General features: G+C 44.5%; 2 protein-coding genes across 2 annotated transcripts; one reads left to right on the top strand and one right to left on the bottom strand.

The window, feature by feature from the left end:
* Positions 1–968: 968 nt before the first annotated feature.
* LOC117646370 (DNA (cytosine-5)-methyltransferase 3C-like) lies at positions 969–4,421 on the bottom strand. The gene is made up of 7 exons (XM_034387249.1): positions 4,265–4,421; positions 3,978–4,089; positions 3,756–3,861; positions 3,344–3,662; positions 3,129–3,270; positions 2,836–3,047; positions 969–1,429 (listed from the first exon to the last, which is right to left on the bottom strand). Exons 2-7 carry the CDS (start codon positions 4,064–4,066, stop codon positions 1,212–1,214), a joined length of 1,086 nt encoding a protein of 361 aa, XP_034243140.1. The 5' UTR covers positions 4,067–4,089; positions 4,265–4,421; the 3' UTR covers positions 969–1,211.
* Positions 4,422–5,798: 1,377 nt separating this feature from the next.
* Positions 5,799–13,346, top strand: LOC117645967. Its single transcript, XM_034386542.1, has 4 exons — positions 5,799–6,008; positions 8,630–8,806; positions 12,462–12,629; positions 13,099–13,346. The coding sequence occupies exons 1-4, from the start codon at positions 5,895–5,897 to the stop codon at positions 13,285–13,287; spliced, it is 648 nt and encodes a 215-aa protein (XP_034242433.1). The 5' UTR covers positions 5,799–5,894; the 3' UTR covers positions 13,288–13,346.
* Positions 13,347–18,920: the final 5,574 nt, after the last annotated feature.

Raw genomic sequence — 18,920 nt, 5'->3', positions numbered from 1 at the left:
GTCTGAAAAATAGATTCAGACCACCAAGTCTGACAAAAGTGGTCTGAATTTTCAGATTTTTTTTAACAGTGAACGCATGCACATCCCATCGGTTTTGGGCACAACCCGCCCACACGAGGGGCAGGGCTGGCCCGGTACTGCTTTGGCCACCTGTTGTTTTGAGGCGTTGTTGTTGCCCCGCGCCCCCGACGCAGCGGGCTGCGGCGCGGGCTGTGCCGCCGGCGCGCCCTTGGAGGGCAGCGTCGTGGCCACAGCGTGCAGGTTTTGTTGACTCGAGCCCAATTCCACTGTCGATTCGCGCGCGAGCTCCCATGCATTGAGCAACTCGAGGGCCTTGGCCATTGTCAGGTTGGGCTCCTCCAATAACCGCACTTTGTTTGCAGTGGACGCCACGCCGCGAACTAGCTGCGAGCACATTTCTTGTTCGAAATTCGTGAACTTACAGCGAGACGCCAAACGACGCAAATCCGCGAGCCATACGCGCACCGTGTCTGACCCCTGCTTGCGATTCCTAAACCGTTCGACGGCAATAACGAGAGACTCCTGAGGGCCCAAGTGGCCGTCCAATCTTTGAACGATTTCGGCATAGGTGGCTTGCTGCAACTTGTTTGGGTACAAGAGCGATGCCAGGAGTTGAAGGGCAGTAGCCCCGATATGGGCAAGGAGCAGGGCTTTCTTGTCGTCCTCATGTTCGACGGTAGCCGCTTCCAACGCGAATTCGAACGAAAGTTTCCAAACGTCCCATTCGACGGACCCATCACTAGGAAACGCGGCGTGCCGAAACGCACGCAAAACACTGGGTTCGACGCGGTCCGGTAGCACCATATCGGGAAACAGTAAGCGTAACTGGTTATCGCCAAGATGCCATGCCATAAAGGTACATACCGAGGTTGTTGCTCAGAGGTAGACACCAAAACTTGACGATGGCAGGTTGTTGCCCGTTGAAGTTCGTAATCCTCGTCGCCAGTGCTAAGTTCGTAGAGTTGTGAGTAGGGAAGGCAGGGAGTAAATCACGACACCACAGCTCGATGCAGAATGATCCCAGAGCTGCTTGGAGGGGAAGTTGAGAGGAGGGGGGAGAGAGAGCCGAGCCTTATGAGAATTTTAAGGTGAAGCGGAAAAGAAGCATAGAAGGCTATGAAACGGTTCTCACACATTTCTAAAAGTAATTTTGTTATGTGACTTTTTATTCTATATGCCTTGGTTTAGTTCTAATCATATGTTTTAAACACTTTCGTTAGTGGTTTCATAATCTCTAACATACTATTGGCACACCAAGCCTGTCCTAAAAGCTTACTTCTATCTCCAATACTTAGGTCAGCTCCATCGGTAAAAGATGTTGGCAAACCAAATGCTCTCTCTTTTTCTACTGTTAGCAAGACCGATTCCTTTCCATCATCAAGTACTGGCAGCTTCCTATCCTTCTTTCCTGAAACATAGAATGCGAATTGTAGGTACTTACAATAACAATAGGTGGTTGATTTTTTAGGCACGAAGTAGCCTTATAGTATACCCAGGATTCAGCCGGCCCGAGATTCAATTTGTGTGGCCCTTTATGCATTTCGGAAATTTTCTATACGATTTTAATGAGACTTTGCAGACTTGTAGAACTTTGAACGCTGATTCTCATGCTGAAATCTGGTTAAAAAGTTGGTGGCCAATTTTGAGAAATTTGCTGTCAAAATCGCCGTTTCTATGGCAAAACTCGACTCGTCAAAGGAAAAAAAAGGGAGTGGGGGGAGCCGAGCCGGGGCGGACCAATAGCCGAGCTTCTTTTTGGGTCTGTACAGCTTACTCCAAAAGCAGAAATCAGCACGTTCGAAATGAAAAATTTCTTTGACTGCAGGTAGACAAGATGCAACAATAGAATTGGTGTCGGTTCGAACGCAGTTTTTCGGGTAGAACTATCCAATAATACTTCTTGATTGGAGTGTTTTTGGACATGCGCAGTAGGTTTGCAACCTGTTTAACAGTTTAGCCAACTGTAGCATTTGAAATCTGTATTAATTTTGCTCTCTTGTTTTTTCTTTGTTTCCTGCTTATGACAATTCACATAAAACAAATTTTCAATTTTTGTGTGATGACTTTCTAAAAAAATATTCACAGAAAATTAGCAAAACAAAAGTTCTTTTTTTCTGACATATAGTTTCTCAAATATTCCTTTTTTTTCTGTCAATAAAACAATTTTGTTGTTGTTGTGATTCAGTTAGCACTAGGACCACTTCGCTCCACCTCGCGACTTGTAGTGCTCATGTTCCTCGAACAAGACTCACCCGCGTTTCGAAACCATCCCTCCCGAGTTTATGAAGTTTGTCAAACCAACCGTCGTGGTGTTGATACGTTGTAAGGGAGAACTATTACACAGAATTGAAGAAAACATGACTAGAGAACCACAGCCTTTTGAAACAAGCCAAACATTTCAACGTCAGCAACAATGGATGGGCAGTTTTAATGCGCGACTGCTGGTGCTTTCAGCTTCGCGATTTTCGCAAGGGCGCAGACGCCGAGAAACTAGTTGCCAACCCGTGAAAATAAATTTACTGCCTTCTTTCTGCCAAGAACATTTTAATAATGATGGACTTTAAAGATGTTCCATTGTTAGAACACTGCGGAATACATTAGCATTGGAATTTTTTGAATTTACCAGCATTTTGATTTCTATTGTCAAGTTTAAATTTTGACGGGTGGCACATCGACCACATTGGTACCACTGCCATTGGTAGTCCCCTGAGCCACAACTTCACAAAACCTTTTCTTTTCTTTCTCCACACTCTTACACAATAATCAAACTGACTTCGTGACTCCTAGGATTTCTTGAAATCGTATTTTTTTTACCTGTAATTTGTGACTGGTATGTTGTGGTTAAGGTGGGCAGGATCATCACATTTGCTGTTCTGTTACAAGACAAAATATCCCCTAAATGACCACCTTCATTTGAATTGTTTTCTTCATCTTCAATTTGAGGAAAGTTGTTCCAGAATAGCCTTGCCCGTTTCATATAGCCATATTTTTTAGCATTGTGCACAAAGGGCTCGCACCCAATTGACCTTAAAAAAAAAACATGACATGAGTGGCTGTATAGAAAAACGTATCAGCAAATATTAACTGAATGGTCTAGTCCCAGTTACCTTGTTATTTCAGCTCTCACTTCCTTTTCCATTGATCGAACATTTTCACATAAAAAGTATAATTTAGTATTGTTTTCTTCATTAATTTTCTGAAGGTCTTTCAAAATCCTAGTCAATTCTTTGAATAGTTTTCCATTTTCACCTGGTAATAATAAAAAAGAACTTAAGTGTATTTTTGAGATTTCTTTGGGCAAAGTGATTTTGAAAGCACTTACCTGGTAAGCCAAGACGTTTTGCATTGGCCGGAGAAAAACCCTGACATGGTGGGGCAGCAAGTAAAATGTCAATATTTCCAAGGGACCTTAGCATGTCTGACGTTATATTTTTTATGCAGCCTAAAGGAATAACTTTGTCACCAAAATTGTAACGCTGCAATTTTAGGGCTTTCTCATCTATCTCCGATGAGTAATAACACTGCACAGCAATTTTTAGCTTATCAAGACAGTAACGGCCCACACTTATGCCATAATCAAAGAGAGAAAGAACCCTGGCTGGTTTCTTGTGGTCTTCCATATCTCCAAAGCCGTGAAATACCTAAAGAGAATCAAAGAACAAATGACTGTAAATCGCCTGAGATTCTAATAAAAAGTGCTTTGGCAGTCTCACCGGAGAATCATCTTTTCTCACCAGAGAATCATCTTTCAGGGAAACTGACTCCTGGGCTTGTTTCATTGTTTCAACTTGGGAAGAATCGTTATCATTGGTAGGATGTTCTATCATTCCTTTCTTTCTACTAAATAAAAGTAGAAAATAAATAAATAGAGATAAAAACTTAAAAACATAGAGGAAGTTTGATACTTTATTAGAATTTTTTCACAAGAAGCATTGCTCTAAAAATGTAACACTTACTTATAGAATGAATGGTCCTTTCCCTTCCTGCCAATAAATCTGCGATAACCTTTCTTCCGCCCAACCTTCTTCCTTGGGTTCCTTGGCATTCTTTTATTTGAGCAGATAAAACCTACAGCAAAGCATATTTAAAAAAAAAAAAAACAAGCTGCATGAGTGACATTTATTTATTGCAGCATGCAATGTCAAAGGTCCAATTCCCCATTTCCTGAGCATTTGGACAAAAACTAGGTTTTAAGGAAAGCCATAGCCTCATGTACAGTTTAGTAATCAAAGATTTAACTGACCTTTTGACAAATGAATGCAATGTGACTTTGCTCACAACATCAGCTTGCTTCCAAACTAACAAATAAGGTGTAACACGTATTTGTTTAAAAATCTGCAAGGACACTAGCTGCTCATAATCAGTTATGCAGGTACGGCGCAGGCTGATCGGTGCTGTTGTTAAATGTCGGGGCTGCGGCATCGTCGTCCGCTAACATCAATGCTGCCAACCTCGCGGAACAAATAAAAAAAACATAAGGCTTTGGATTATGACTTTAATTCAGTGTTCACTAAGGCCTATTTATGAACACAATGGCGAAACTGTTTTGTTTAACAAATAAATGATTGATAAACTGCGTCTATTTCTATTTTTCATTTTCCATTTTATTATTCGGGGGTTAAAGGCGGTAAAATGCTTTTTCTCCAAATAGGGCAATTTTTAAAAACACAAGCCATTGATTAAACAGGGGGGCAAAACAGGAACCCGTCGCAGAGTCCTTTTTACTGAGGCTAAAACAAATCTCGCGCACACAGCGTACAAGCTTGAATTTTCACTTTACGACATTTAAAAATGCCCATGCCCATTCTGAAAAGGGAAGATTGTTTTGCAACCAACAACATTTCCCAGAATCGCAAAAATGTACGAAATAGCAAAATTTATTTTCCCTTAAAGCTGAGTAATTATTTTGGAAGTATACGACTATGCATACCTCAACTTTTAAAAGCAAAAGTGTTTAAACTTTTACGACAGAATGTATGCGAAAGGATCTTTTTATCGCAGTCTGGCGCTCCGCGCACCCGGCGGTTCGTCATACTCCGATACGAAGAATATGACTGTGGTCATTTTTTCCTTTTTGGGCCCCCCCCTTTGGGTGGGTTTTGGGGCCCCCCCTATTTGAGGAAGTCGAAAAAAAATTTTGGGGTTAAAATTTTGGGTTGGGGTTTCCCCCGGAAGGGGCCCTTTCTTTTGGGCCCCGGGCAATAGTTTTCTCTGGGGAAGCCTTCGCAGTCTGAGCTTTTCCACCCAAAACCCCGTTGCAGCGAACGTGTTAATTATAAAGATATTTAGCCTCACGGTAGGTGTAAACGCCAGGCGTGGATTGTCGTAACGGGCGCCGCATCGCGAAGCTTGTTACAAGACACCGTCTGGCGTGCACCTATCTTGTTTTAACATTTTTTTGATAGGGTTAACGGATCTCGTTTTCGATGGTTGCACATTGAAAAGGTCTCTTGTCACAAGGTGCCCCATCCTCCCTTAAAACGTTAAGTCATGAAAAGATCCCACTATCAGTTATAACGTCCCGTAAGCTTACGTCTCCGTCCGCTCAAAAAATTTTTCGCGAGAATCTAGTATATATTTTGACCGTGCGTGTACCACCCCCTTCAACACATCCGGTGCGTGCATGATGAATTGGAGCCGGACCGATGTGGTGACCGGGATAACTCGACAGCCAACAATGCCAGCACTGAAGTGTGGACGGTCACGCAAGTGTCACAAGGCTTTCATGGCGAGGCAGAATGTTATGAACGGACGACTGTTTGGCTTGTTTACAGGAGTTGAAGTACCTCGGAAAGCATCGACGCGACCTCTGCTGGAAAGCGCGTCGTATCTAGTTTACGAAAATCGTCAGGAGCGACCGCAGGCCAGCAGACATGCTCCATGGCCTGACTTCGTGCGGAGCCCTTCCCTGGGGCGGCCAGACTAAACTAATGCTGCCTGTGTTGGTGTCACTGATTTCCACTGGCAGCGTTTATGCGGCATTTGCGGTGAGAGACACTGTTGTCCGAGTTTCAGTTCTATCAACAGAAAATACTCTATTAAATTATGTGTGTACAGAAATAGCATGCTTCAGGACAAGGGGACATGATTTGGAATTTCAGTGCACAAATCTTTGCATTAAACATTCATCTCGGACGAATTTCAATGAACTTGAGCCTAAGTTCCTCTAATTTCGGTGTGAACTTCACTCATTATTACAGATTTCCAATAAATTCCAACTATAATTCACGAACTTTTAACAAATTTGACTTTGAGCGGTTACTGAAAAGTTAAAAAATGTGAAATATCATTTTCCAAAATAATTGTGGCATCGGGTTCTGTATTTTAGTTTCTAATAGCTATAAGATGAACTGAAACCCAACGTTACGGCACCCAAGTCCGACTAGCTTCTTAGTTATGGAAGTTTACGTAACAAATTTAGTCGTTGGCCCAAATTCTCCTTGCGAAGAACCAAAAGTTGTCGATTTTTGTTTAACAGGTTCTTCATTAATTTGCCTATCTCGTGGCAAAACTAGATTTTCAAATTTCCACCATCAAACAAAAGTTTTTCTCAAAAAACAATTTTTGTTTACGAAAATTTTACCAAATTCACTAAAAGAAAAACTATTTAAAAAAAAAAACAACATTCCGGCTACCATTTGTATATATTGTCAAATCTGGCTTTACTAGTCTGTTTGCATGTCCATTTGGCTTTAAAACAGAAAATCACACCTCCATAAACTTTTTGGTTCTTCGCAAGGAGAATTATTAGTAGACGACTAAAATAACACCAACACCCTCAAAACTTTGGAAGTAATGGGAGTATGGAGTCCAGTCAGTGGCTGTAAAAGTTTTTCATAGTTAGCAACTAAATCACCGGAAACCAAAGCACTGCCAAAGCACTGCCATCTTAAGAAAATCGATTTTCGGATTTTGCTTTTTTTCTTCGACTCTTTGGACCTTTATACATCCAAGCCTGACCATATTTCGACCCACAGCACCGTCAAATCGGCATAGGAATCTTTTAATGCGTACAATCACTGTAAGGTAAACCTGTTTTTCTCAGTTCCTTTTTTACCTTGCGCACAGGATATCTCGGAGACCGGAAGAGGTAGAATGCTGTGTGACAGCTTAAATGATAAGTGTTCATACAGCTGGAAGACAAGGGAGAGCTTTTTCCAAAAAAATATATTTCAATCTTAAGTTACAGGTCAATGGATGTCCAAACGCGGCAAGGAAACAGCCATAATACTAGTTCTCAGGATTAAAACCGAAAGAAAACATGTTTTTAAAATCCGGCTCCCTTCACTGGTAGCCGACGAATGTGACGTCACGTTCGTTTTCACGTGAATACGGCGATGTTAGTTTGAGCGTGACAAACGGTGAAAATTTACAGTCAAACGAATGTGACAGACCGCACCGCTTGGTCACATTACTTTAAGTGTGACACGCAATCAGCAGGCAAACTGTCACTTCCAAACGAATGTGACACCCTTGTACTGTCACATTCGTTTGAATGTGACATGCACAATTTGTCACGTTCGTTTGAATATGACATGCACAATTTGTCACGTTTGTTTGAATGTGACTCGCCATGGTGTCAGATTATGGGGTGTCACGTTCGTTCCAATGTGACAATTCGGGCGTGTCACACTCAAACGAACGTGACAGTACATGGGTGTCTCATTCGTTTGGATGTGACACGACGTGTCCGGGTACCGTCACATTCGTTTGAATGTGACAGTTCGCCTGCTGATTACGTGTCACACCCGAAGTAATGTGAAAAAGCCGTGCGGTGTGTCACATTCGTTTGACTGTAAATTTTGACCGTTTGTCACGCTTAAACCAACAATGCTGTTTTCACGTGAAAACGAACGTGACGTCACATTCGTCGGCTACCAGTGTTATCTTCTTCATTTTGACTATAAAAATATGCGGCAACTTCGTCAGACTTTTGGAACAATGTTCGGATTTGAAATCCTGCGCGCAAGGATTAAAACCCAAAGATCGACAAAATCTATAAAGTTTGCAAAAAATCGAAAAGTACCACCAGACTTGCAACCTACACTCTAAATGTTCTACAGTGAAGATTCTCCATATTATGGTGAAAATGTTCCATATTATGGTGGTGCAGCTGACTTCGTAACATACCATTGAGAATTCACTGTACATTATGGAGATTTTCACGAATTTCGTTGGTATTATGGAGAAAATCTCCACCATATTACGTTGGTGCAGCCTTTCACCGTAAGACATTTACTGTGTAAGATGGCGAAGGGGTAAGAGGGCATGGAGAATCCACTGGTGATGTCCATTTTAATGTCAGAATGACCATTATGCAAGAACAAAAGGCTGAAAAAACATGAAGAAATTATCAATTTCACTTTACCCTTCCCCTTATTTCAAGATTGAACATTAATTTTAGGGTACAAAGTTTTAGCGGGAGTTCTTTTCGGAATTTGCTAGAAAAAAGCAGTTTGGGCCAACCGGGGCCAACTTCATTTCCACGGAATTTTGGGCCCGAAAATGTATGTTTTGAGTCACCCTGTTTCGCACCGGCTCATTATCTGTCAATTGGCGCAGCACCACCGTCTCCTCACATACGAAATTTCGCTCACGATTCTTCTAGGGGCCGTACAAGATCACAGTTCGCTCGCTGGGCTCCTGCCCTATATCAGAATTCGACGCCGATGACGACCTCATCATACAGGGAGTTTTACACTCGAATCGTTCCAGCAAGGAACACCAACTCTTCAACGGCTACGGTACGGTGAAACACAACGTGCTCGTGCGAGGTGAAAGCATGGTGAGTGCCGTACCGTTGCAACACGAGATTCTTTGAGTCGCGACCGCTTAAAAACCAACTCCCACTCCCAAGAACGTGACATCACATTGAAATGGACACGGACAAAATGCCACGTTCCTCTTAATAAATATTATGTCACATTCCTTTCAATGTTAATCAGCCGTAAGTAAGCTTCTTCCCATTCAAACTAATGTGACAATGCTCAAAGGAGCAAACGAGAACTTGGGAGTTGGAAACCGTTCGTGAGCTCACGAAAAGCTTGCGATCTGCTCAGTGCTCGGCCGTGACGGTGGCACTCCTCTCGCCCGACCCTAAACAGTCGCAGCCACCAACAGAGGAATGACACTGCGTTGATTCAAGGACAACGAGTTCAATGCATTTCAAAGGGTTAGACATCTCACCAATTTTCGGTGGTACAAAATGTATCACCGAAAAAAAGGTCGTACACGAATGTATCACATAAATTAAGGTCGTACACAAATGTATCACCGAAAAAAAGGTCAGACATCAGCGAGATTGGCCCTTGTTTTCCTGGGGAAGTATACCTTTTTTCGGTAATAAATTTGTGTACGACCTTCTTTTCGGTGATACATTTGTGTACGACTTTTTTTTCGGTTATACCTTTTAGTATCACCCTCTTTCGGTGAGACAGTTGTGTCTCACCCCTCAGATAGTGAGATGTATCACTATTTCATTTTCAGTGTTGGTCGAAAGACCATCTCGCTGCGACACTCCGTTCTTGAAATTTGCTCTGCAGGAGAATGCATGACTTTGAGCTTCGAAGCTCGGTGTTCCGTTTAGACATCTTAAGAAAAGTACTTTTGTTTCTCTGAAGTACAACGAGCGTTCTCTGTAGAGTTTCAGTGTGTGTTTAGTTTCTAGTTTGTCGAGGACAGTTCAGTGTTAAGTTTCCTGCCGTAAAAAAAAAATCTCATTCAACGAACGTTAATGAAAGCAGATGATACTCGTTTGGTTTTCTTCTACGGGGTATATGGGCTCATAAAAAAGAGAGTATTTAAAAACTGAGTCCTTTGTGGCGTGGCCTGCACCGCCGCACCGTGCCCGTTGGATTGCGAGCACCCGGTGCATCTGCGCTGTAGGCGGGGAGGGATTGTCAATGTTCCGCGCAGGCCGTCGCGCGCGAGGAGGGGGTGCCATTGTTTACGCCCGGCCCGGGGAATGATTGTCGAATTCCGCGCAGGCTGCGCCGGGCAGACGCACCATCCCGCCCCGGCAGCCAGCCCCTATTATATTGTTAGGATAAGAGCAGTTCTCGCGAGATGTGGTAATTTCGTGTCCTCTCTCTGGTTCTTCCAACCTAAAGTCGATTTTAACCGGGTCTTTTCCTACCTTTATGTTTTTTGACACTGCGGACAAGGTACAACTCTCATCAAGATGAAATTTTGCCTCCTTCCACCGTTAAATTGCAAGTTTTACCCTAGAATGTAATTTCCGTGGACACTTTTTGATGTCCTACGCTCCAGATTTGGGGCTTCCCGCCTCTACTACAGCCCAAGGGAGTATGAGAAATCACTTTCACTAAGTGCATTTTGTTCTACGCAAGTGAGGCTACGTTTTGACGTGTAGAACGTATCTCTCGGGTAAAATTTGCAGACACAAGATGATTCCGAAAATTGTCTTCCACAACTGAAATTCAAAAAGTCTAAAATCGGTTTTTTTGGGACGGTTTTTCTACCTTATGTGCGACCGTTCTGAAACTTTTCTCATATTGTTGGTGCATTCGTTCTACACAATTTGCAAAGAGGCGGAGTAATGTGGCACCATTAGAACGGAAAATATAAAGTTAAATATGTTCCAAAGCGGCGAAAAAATTGGCCTAGCAAGCAATAAGTGTAATTTCCGTTCCACCCATTGCTTGCAGACCATTCAAAATTTTGATTGCGAACCAATCCTTGTGTGTTTGCCTTGTGGACAAGTTGTTCCAGTAAAATTTTGGTTCCGGTGGCACTTTTGGTTTGGCTTGTAAAACCCATTTCATGCAATAATGTAATTTCCGTGGACTGTAATTTCCGTGGACAAAATGGGGTTTTCGTTGCGTTTCACGTGATTTTCGCCTCGTAAGGGGCCTCAGCTCTAAAGTATGTCGATATTTTTCTGTTGTAAACCTCTCTTATGGAGGGAATGCCATCCTGGAGGGAAATGGGCATGGGGAATGGGAAGGCAAGCTGAGGAAAGTCGTGGCGTAGTTTTAACACAACATCCATCAGGTTAAACCCGCCGCAAGTCACAAAATGGACCCAAACGAGCAGCGAGCCGACTTTTTGCAAGAGTCTAAGCTTTCGACTCCACTCATCAGATTGGTCAAACACTGTATTTTCTGGACAACCAAGCGGTTTTATGCTGCCTTGTTCGGCGCGGCCGGCATACTGCCTTGACAGTTGTGACTGCGAGTCAGTGAAACCGTTCAACGTTGATTATTCAGATCGGAAAGCTTAACCGAAAGCTTAATGTCTTGCGAAAAATAGGCTCGCTGTATTTTGGGATCTAGCTGACCGTTTAAGACTTGCGGTGGACTTAACCTGACCGATATGTTAAGCAACATGACGTCTTTCCTAAGCTTGCCGTTCGAATGCTAAGACCCAGTTTATCGAATAAATTGCAGCAATCTGTTCCTCAAACTCAAAGAGAAATCTTTCCGAAAATATAGGTTAGTAAACGTGGGTGCCAGATATGCTTCCAGGAGGGCTAAATAGACCGCACCGCGAGCGGGACGCTGTCTCGACCCGCCGATCAACTTTTCCTCAACAGATCGCACCCATTATTTAATATTTTCCGAACATAGACACGCAGGAGCTGATCAAGAGGGACTTTCCTCCGTTGTCCACTCTAGGGCCCATCATTTGCCAAGTGTGAGAGGTACCGCCTGGGAGGTAAACACTATGCAACCGTGAAAATGAATTCACAGTTGTTCCCGAGACAAGGGAATTGAGCCGGGAGAGGTGGACACCGGACCCAGTCCTGCTCAAAGAGGCTGTTCTAAGGGGGGGGGGGATGTACACCTCGTCACATACTGGTCACACTACGAGTGGGACCTTGTAGCCGCACGAGGTTCTTCTCCGCCAGTATAACGTGGCACCCCAGTAAGGACGGCCGTGTCCCGTTTGGCAGTGCACGCGGGCATGTGTCGGGCCCGAAACGGCATACGATCAAACTGTGGTCTAGCCCGGAATTTTATTGTGAGGTACGCAACATGGAACCAGAATGCACAGATGTGGAGGGAGCTGCTTAAACTGCTAGGCGTTTGCGTTCGTATCGCACCTATTCTAAGGGCCCATTAAAATGTAATTTCCGTGGACAGTTTCTGAGGCTGTGTAATTTCCGTGGACGGCAAAAAAATTAAAATTGCGATATTTCCTATATTATTGGGGTGATAGCTCGCCCCGATGAATCCATGATCCCTAGTGATGTTCTTAACTAGATAAATGCAAAAAACCCGGTTTCAATTGAACTTTTTTTCAAAAAGTTTCAGGGCCCAAAATTAACCATTTCGCGAGAACTGCTCATAAGCACTTGGTTTTTGGACTCTCGAGTAAAAGCTAGCTGACACCTTTATGTGTCTCGTAGTTGTAGTTTTAGGTATGTTTTTAAGTAAAGGTATCATCTGCTAAAAAAAAATGCTTCTTTTGATCGACAGGTTAAATTTGACATTGCTAAGTGGGATACAGTGTCAGGATGGAGAGAGAACTTCTGGGCAGTGGCGCTGCCTGACTTTTGTTTCCTTGTGGATGATATAGGAAAAGAGTTGATGGAGGTACTTGCGAAACACATCGATGGTTACCCCCGAAAGTGTCCTATTCCCAACGTAAGTCGTGAGCATATGTACTAAAGTGTCACCACTCCATAAACAGTTGTTTCACAAAAGCACTGAAACAAGACGAAATAATAGAATTAGTCAAGGGATTAATATGTAAACGCCTCGAAGCTACTTTGGCTACTTGTTCAAAATTTACTTTTTAAATATGCATTTTTTTCTTTTTCAAAAAACTTACCCACATTTGATTTTTTAACTTCGCAAGATTGTAAGCCAGCACATGACCCGAGGGGGTAAACACTCCGGTGAACCTTGTACAGACTACTCCCTATTACGGGGTATTACACTTGTATTACGCATCCCAAAATGTATTACTATTACGCGTATTACGGCGTAATACGCGACTTGTGTGCACAGGGTATTACGCAAGTGTTTACCCCCTCGACATGACCCGTTAAGTCGTACTGTGCTGAAATTTAAGCTAACGCAACGTTCGTCGAAAGCTTAGTTTTTGTTGCAGCGGACCTACAATATCACTAACACGCCGTCCCGAATCGGTCAGCTACGACGTTTTCCTGTCCTGCCCTACGGTCGATTTCGCGCATATGTGATCGGCGCCTACTCCAAAAGACCAGAAGTCAAGAAACCTCGATTCTGCATCAAACTTATCGTAGACTTGACTGAAAAATTCGTAACGGCTATAAGTTAGCTAAGTATCTACACTCCCAATTTCCTACTGAGAAGTGCCGTGCAGTCATACTAACCTAATTCTCAGTACTTTACGACACAAATCTGTCATAATACAGATAATTTTTTTCGTAATATGTAGAAAGTGGTCATAAGACTGAGAACTCTTCACCATAAGTTACTACCTTCACTGCGCTAAGGTTATTGGCTGCATGAGCGATAGCGAAGCCTGTTACTCAGGTGGGGTTGAAAAATTTCTCCTGTCAGCGTGCGTGCGTGAGTGTGTCCGCGCTACTCCTCCTGAACGGCTCGGCCGATCTCGGTGAGATTTTGCACACTTTTGGGGTATGTCCTTGGCTCGGCACACGTTATAGCCGAAAAACACCTAAAAAACGGCGAAAAATCGAGTTTTCTGCAGGCAGATCACTTCTGTCTTGGAGAAAGGGGAGTCAGGGGGCGGAGCCCCCAGCCTCGACAAGTTAAAAAGTCAGGCTAATGGGGGTCTAGCCCCTTAGCCTCGACAAGTTAAAAAGTCAGGCCAATGCAGCCCTAGGCACGAAATCAAATGCTGTTTTGGCCTTCAATCACGCAAATTGGTATGCGGATGCCTGGAAAAGGGCAGGCAAGCGCCGCAGGCCAAGGTAGGTGTAACGCCAGGCGTGGATTGTCGTAACTGGCGCAGCATCGCGAAGCCTGTTACGACAAGACACGGTCTGGCGTACACCTACCTTGTTATTCGTATTACGAAGAAAAAGCCCTGTAGGATACCGGCAGTGTACTCTGCAAATCAAAGTGGGAGACAGTCCCACTCTAGTAAGCGTGAACCAAAATGTACATGTTTTGTTTCACACTTGCGAGCGTGGGAGGGGTGCACTGGTGCACTAGTAAAACAGAGGCATTAAAACCACGTCCTTCAGGGCATAAATAGTCTTTCACGCCCCTCAAGGACGTGAATCGTTCAATGGCCTTCGGAAAGGCGTGAATTGGTGTAGGACTTCCAAGAAAAGTTTTAATGTCCTTCACGCTGTCCCAGAGGCGTAAATCGTTTGCGCCCTTTAAGGGCAAAGTTGTAATGCCTTTGTTTCACCAGTGTGGCTATTGACACTGAAAATCTATCGGCACGACTTTGCGCATTGTGCGCACCAATCCACATGATACATTCACGCCGGATGACGGCGTGACGCACATGGCAGGCCGATTTTAGGCGTGAATTTCCTGTCACGCCATTTTTTGGCGTGACTTTTTGTCATGCCATTTTATGGCGTGACTTTTTGTCACGCCATAATTTGGCCATGTGTCCGACCATTCGATTTTCAGTGGAACCACAGGGACCCGTAGGCAGAAGGGTGTGGGACAACCCTTGTAGGGTAAGGTTATCAAACATGCATCACTTTTAAAACAAGATAGGTTTACGCCAGACCGCGTCTTGTCGTAACAGGCTTCGCGATGTATCGCGGCCTGTTCCTCCAATCCGCGCCTGGCGTGCCTACCTTGGCCTACGGCGCTAGCCTGCCTTCGGCAGGCATTGGCTTGTCCATCGTCCGTTATTGCATAATGGGGGCTCCGCCCCCCAGACCCCCCTTCATTCTAGATAGAGTTTCTTCATCTACCGATAACACGATCTTGACCCTTGAAACTTTTTAACTTGTTGAGGCTGGGGGCCCCGCCCCCCAGACCCCCCTTTCTTCAAGACTGAAGTAATCTGCCTGCAGAAAACTCGATTTTTCGCCGTTTTTCAGGTGTTTTTCGGCAATAAAAACTAAACCACGTGAGCTAGGATAGTGAAATTTCGCGAGTGCCGAGCCAAGAACATACCGTATGAGCCTGCTAAATCTCAGCCAGATCGGCCGAGCCGTTCAGGAGGAGTAGTGCGCACACACACACATACACACGCACGCACGCAGACAGAAAAAGGTTTTTGACCTCACTGGAGTAACGGGCTTCGCTATCGCTCAGCCAATAATCTTCTCTAGATCGAAATTAAGTATGGGTTGACTACTATTTTTGAATCTAATATTGATGTTTCTTACTGGTCATATGGCTACCAATAATGGTACCTCTAACTCGAATACTTTGGAAGTTGTGAGGACAAGAAAATATGGCTATTTTTGCTAAGGTTAGGTTAGGGTGGTCCAATCATGGATCACCCTACCAGCGTACGGACACATAGCAAGGTATGCATTCAGTAGTCCCAAAATATCAAAGTAGTCTGTCCAAAGTGCACGATGAAAAATTTTGAAGTGACTGCGGTGATTGCTTGGCCCAGAATCAGGGGTGCTAAAGTCACCTTTTTGAACGTCATTTACCCATCGATTTTCGGGGGCCTGTTTAAGGTGTCTTTCTAAACGCAACCCCGCTGAGTAGAGAGACGCAGTTACAAGCTTGTCAGCTTCACATCGAACAGTCAAAGGGTCAGTCTAAGCAAGGAAAGACAGAAATTTAGAATCTGCTCACCTGGTCTTTAGTTACAGACCCCCAAACAGAAATGATCCATGTTTGGTACCCCGATCCATGTTCGGCACTTTACCCTACCACACTTGCATGTGTGAAAGACATCGGTGCCTCACACTTGCAACCGTGATTCAGACCTGTAAGCGTGAGTCATTTTGGTGGTCAACGTGCGAGACTGTCTCACACTTAGATTTGCAGCTAAGGCGCTATCGAGTGCGGTGTGAGGTGCTAGATCTCCTCCCCCCCCCCCCTCCGATAAAAAACCGGGGTTGGCTTTGCCACGGGATAACAAGCTAGGGCCCGCCCTTCCGTCGAACCGAGTTGCCAGCTCCGCTTCGCTGCGCCGGCAACTCGGTTCGACAGGGGGCCGGCCCAGCTTGGCCTGCCGGCGGCCTTTCCTCGGGCCTTTGGCCCTCGCATCAGACCCAACTTGGCCAGTCGAAGGCCCGGGCCTTCGGCCCGCTCGCATCACACACACCGTGAGCGGGTAAAGCACAGTTATCGATGTACCATCGTGACTTAGGCCCGCCCTTCTATTCACAATATGCAATAGTCCTTACACTTTTTACTCCAACTGTCCTTAGAATATGCCCATTTCATTTGTCTCTTCGCCCTCATTCCGAAAATACCCATATTTGCCATGCTACTGCAACTCCTTGCAATAGAGGCACAGCAGGAGCGCAAAACGAGTCCGTCGCACTTTTCCCATAACTTATGAAGGCGGGCTCCTGGACCCCCCTTCCGACCCCTCGTTGAAGAGGCCTTGCCAAGACCTATCCAAAACTTAAGTAAAAATTTTCAGTCGGTCGACCCCCTTTTTTCAAGATCCTGATGTGACTAATAGACGAAGTCGGGCTCCTGGACCCCCTTTCCGCCCCCTCGTTGAAAAGGTCTTGCTGAGACCAATCGAAATCTGCAATAATTTTTTTTAGTCGGTCGACCCCCTTTTTTGAAGATCCTGATCTGGCCAACTCGTAAAAGCGGCCGATGGGGTCGGGACCAGGTCCATTCATCTTGTCTCGTCGCCCCGATTCCAAAAATACCCCTTTGTGCCCTGCTAGCACCAATAATGGCGGAAATCCCCCTCCCGCTCATGTAAACCATGATGCACCTGCAGCAGCCCTTGTGCGACCCGGACGGGATTTGCACCACCGGATTATTTGTTTGGACGGTACTCCTGAAGTACCCTCCAAATCTGGTTACTCTAGCTCAACTCCTTCCTTGTACACAGACGCCAACAACAACAACTACTACAACAACAACAACAACACACAGACACAAAGGCAAATGCATAGGCCCTCCCCCTATTTTTTGAATAGAAGGGCGGGCCAAAAACACCCCCAGGCTGATTGCTGCACGGCAAAAACGGTACCTGGTTTTCCCAGGAGCCCTATGGCGAAGACATAGGCGATTTCCAGGGTGTTACTGGGAAAACCAGGAACCGCTTTAACCGTGTGAGGAGGGTGGTTTCAACTCGTGGTGAAGTCACCCCCCTGGTCCGTGTGGGAAGGGGTTTTGTCCCGCAAGATAGAACCCCCCCCCCCCCCCCCTTGTAGCTGGATCACGGGATAGAATAACCGAGGGGTGGTTTCATCCCTTTATAAAAGCACCCCTCGAAAATGGTGGGTCACTTTATCTCGTGATGAAACGAACCCCCCTCCCCCCCATATTTTGCATGTTTTACGGGAGAGCGCCCTGGTTTACGCTGTTTCTCCGTCTCCACAAGATAGAAAAAGGTTGTACCCCCAAAATCGGGGCGCACTCTTGAAAGCTTGAAAACGCAAGTGCTTCGCAGACGAAGTATTCACCTGCTTTGTATAACGAACACCTTTCCGAATTTTTCGTTTGCATTCCAAAGAAATTGTTCGTAAGTTGCGAAGAAATGGTGTGTAACGTTGCAAAGCATCTTCCTTGCAAGTTAAAAGGTAAAAGTTTTCAATGCAAAAAAATAGTTGGCAATACAATGCCGGAGCTGGAGAATACTAGGCAAGGATTTTTGTGTGCGCTCTGAGGCTGTTGTTTTACACTGTTAAGAGAACACTCTACAAAAAATGTCCTGTCAACGCCGTTAATTTATTACCAATGTTTGCTGTTATGCAATTCACGGCGTTTGCTGTGAACTAGTTCACGGCGTTCTCTGTGATCTCGGTTACAGTTGTCACTGTGATCTGGCCACAGCAAACGCCGTAAATTGGAGCCTGATTTGCAGTCCTTCGGTGCTCAGCGGCGTCAAACTCACAGTGTTTACTGGGGACCAGATCACAGTGAATACCGCGAACAAGATCACAGTGAATCCCGTGAGCAGTTCACAGTAAACGCTGTGAATTGACCTACAGTGAAAGCTGGTAATAAATTAACGGCATTTACAGGACATTTTTGGTAGGGTTCTACGACGGTTCACGCAAATTTTTTCACATACTGAAGTTTTGCCTAATGTTATTTCACATAGACGGTTTCACACAATTTTTTTCACACGAAGTACCATTTTACATTTACAACGGTTTACACATTGTTCACACAATTTTTGTGAGAACCTATTTATTGGCAGTTCCTTGCCGATTGACTCTCCAGATGGCGGCCCTAGAGTAAGAAGACTACAGGGAAGACTGTAAGGATGTGCGAGTCAAGGATTTTCATTTCGAATCAAACTCAAATTGAATCTAAAAAAGAAATTTTGAATCGAAAAAGTTGTCTAATTAAATCGATCCGAAGTTTAAAGATTAAGAATCGAATCAAATTCAAACTGAAACAAAGAAACAAAATCCCAAAAATAGTGTGTTTTAAAACACATTTTCTGCATGAGTTAGAATATAGAGCAGAAATTTAAAAAAATCTGATCTAGCTTTAATATAAAAACAATGCTAAACGCCGTGCGCGCGTCTTTCAACCGGTCCCGAGCAACCGATTCGAAGAGGAACCAACGTCTATTCGAAATTCCGAATATTCCGGGTCAACACAAGGGTATCTGTCCCCGAATCGAATCACCCCTGATTCGATTAGATACCGAACTATATCCCTAGAAGACGACCGCTTCCTGGAGCACTTGGCTCGCCGTGGCCACAATTTTACGTAGTAGCCTTGTGGCGTTGGTTGCTAGTGGCCTCGTGCCCCTTGAAACCCTTCGAAATAAATGTGTGTTAACTGGCATTGTAGGTGAAAAGAAATTTGTGTGAAAAAATTTGTGTGAAACTGTCTATGCGAAAT

The sequence above is a fragment of the Thrips palmi genome, unplaced genomic scaffold (genome assembly GCF_012932325.1).
Source record: "Thrips palmi isolate BJ-2018 unplaced genomic scaffold, TpBJ-2018v1 HiC_scaffold_19, whole genome shotgun sequence".
In the NCBI taxonomy this organism is placed as follows: Eukaryota; Metazoa; Arthropoda; class Insecta; order Thysanoptera; family Thripidae; genus Thrips; species Thrips palmi.
This window is presented reverse-complemented; position numbering and strand designations above follow the sequence as displayed.

Bases quoted from the DNA above. Each gene is read 5' to 3' on its own strand.
- LOC117646370 (XM_034387249.1), bottom strand. From the start codon at position 4,066: ATGCCAAGGAACCCAAGGAAGAAGGTTGGGCGGAAGAAAGGTTATCGC. The intron at 3,271-3,343 runs GTAAGTGCTTTC...TATTATTACCAG, and splicing joins AAAACGTCTTGGCTTACCAG to GTGAAAATGGAAAACTATTC. The intron at 1,430-2,835 runs GTAAAAAAAATA...TCTATGTTTCAG, and splicing joins ATACCAGTCACAAATTACAG to GAAAGAAGGATAGGAAGCTG.
- LOC117645967 (XM_034386542.1), top strand. From the start codon at position 5,895: ATGCTCCATGGCCTGACTTCGTGCGGAGCCCTTCCCTGGGGCGGCCAG. The intron at 6,009-8,629 runs GTGAGAGACACT...CGATTCTTCTAG, and splicing joins GCGTTTATGCGGCATTTGCG to GGGCCGTACAAGATCACAGT. The intron at 12,630-13,098 runs GTAAGTCGTGAG...TTTTTGTTGCAG, and splicing joins GAAAGTGTCCTATTCCCAAC to CGGACCTACAATATCACTAA.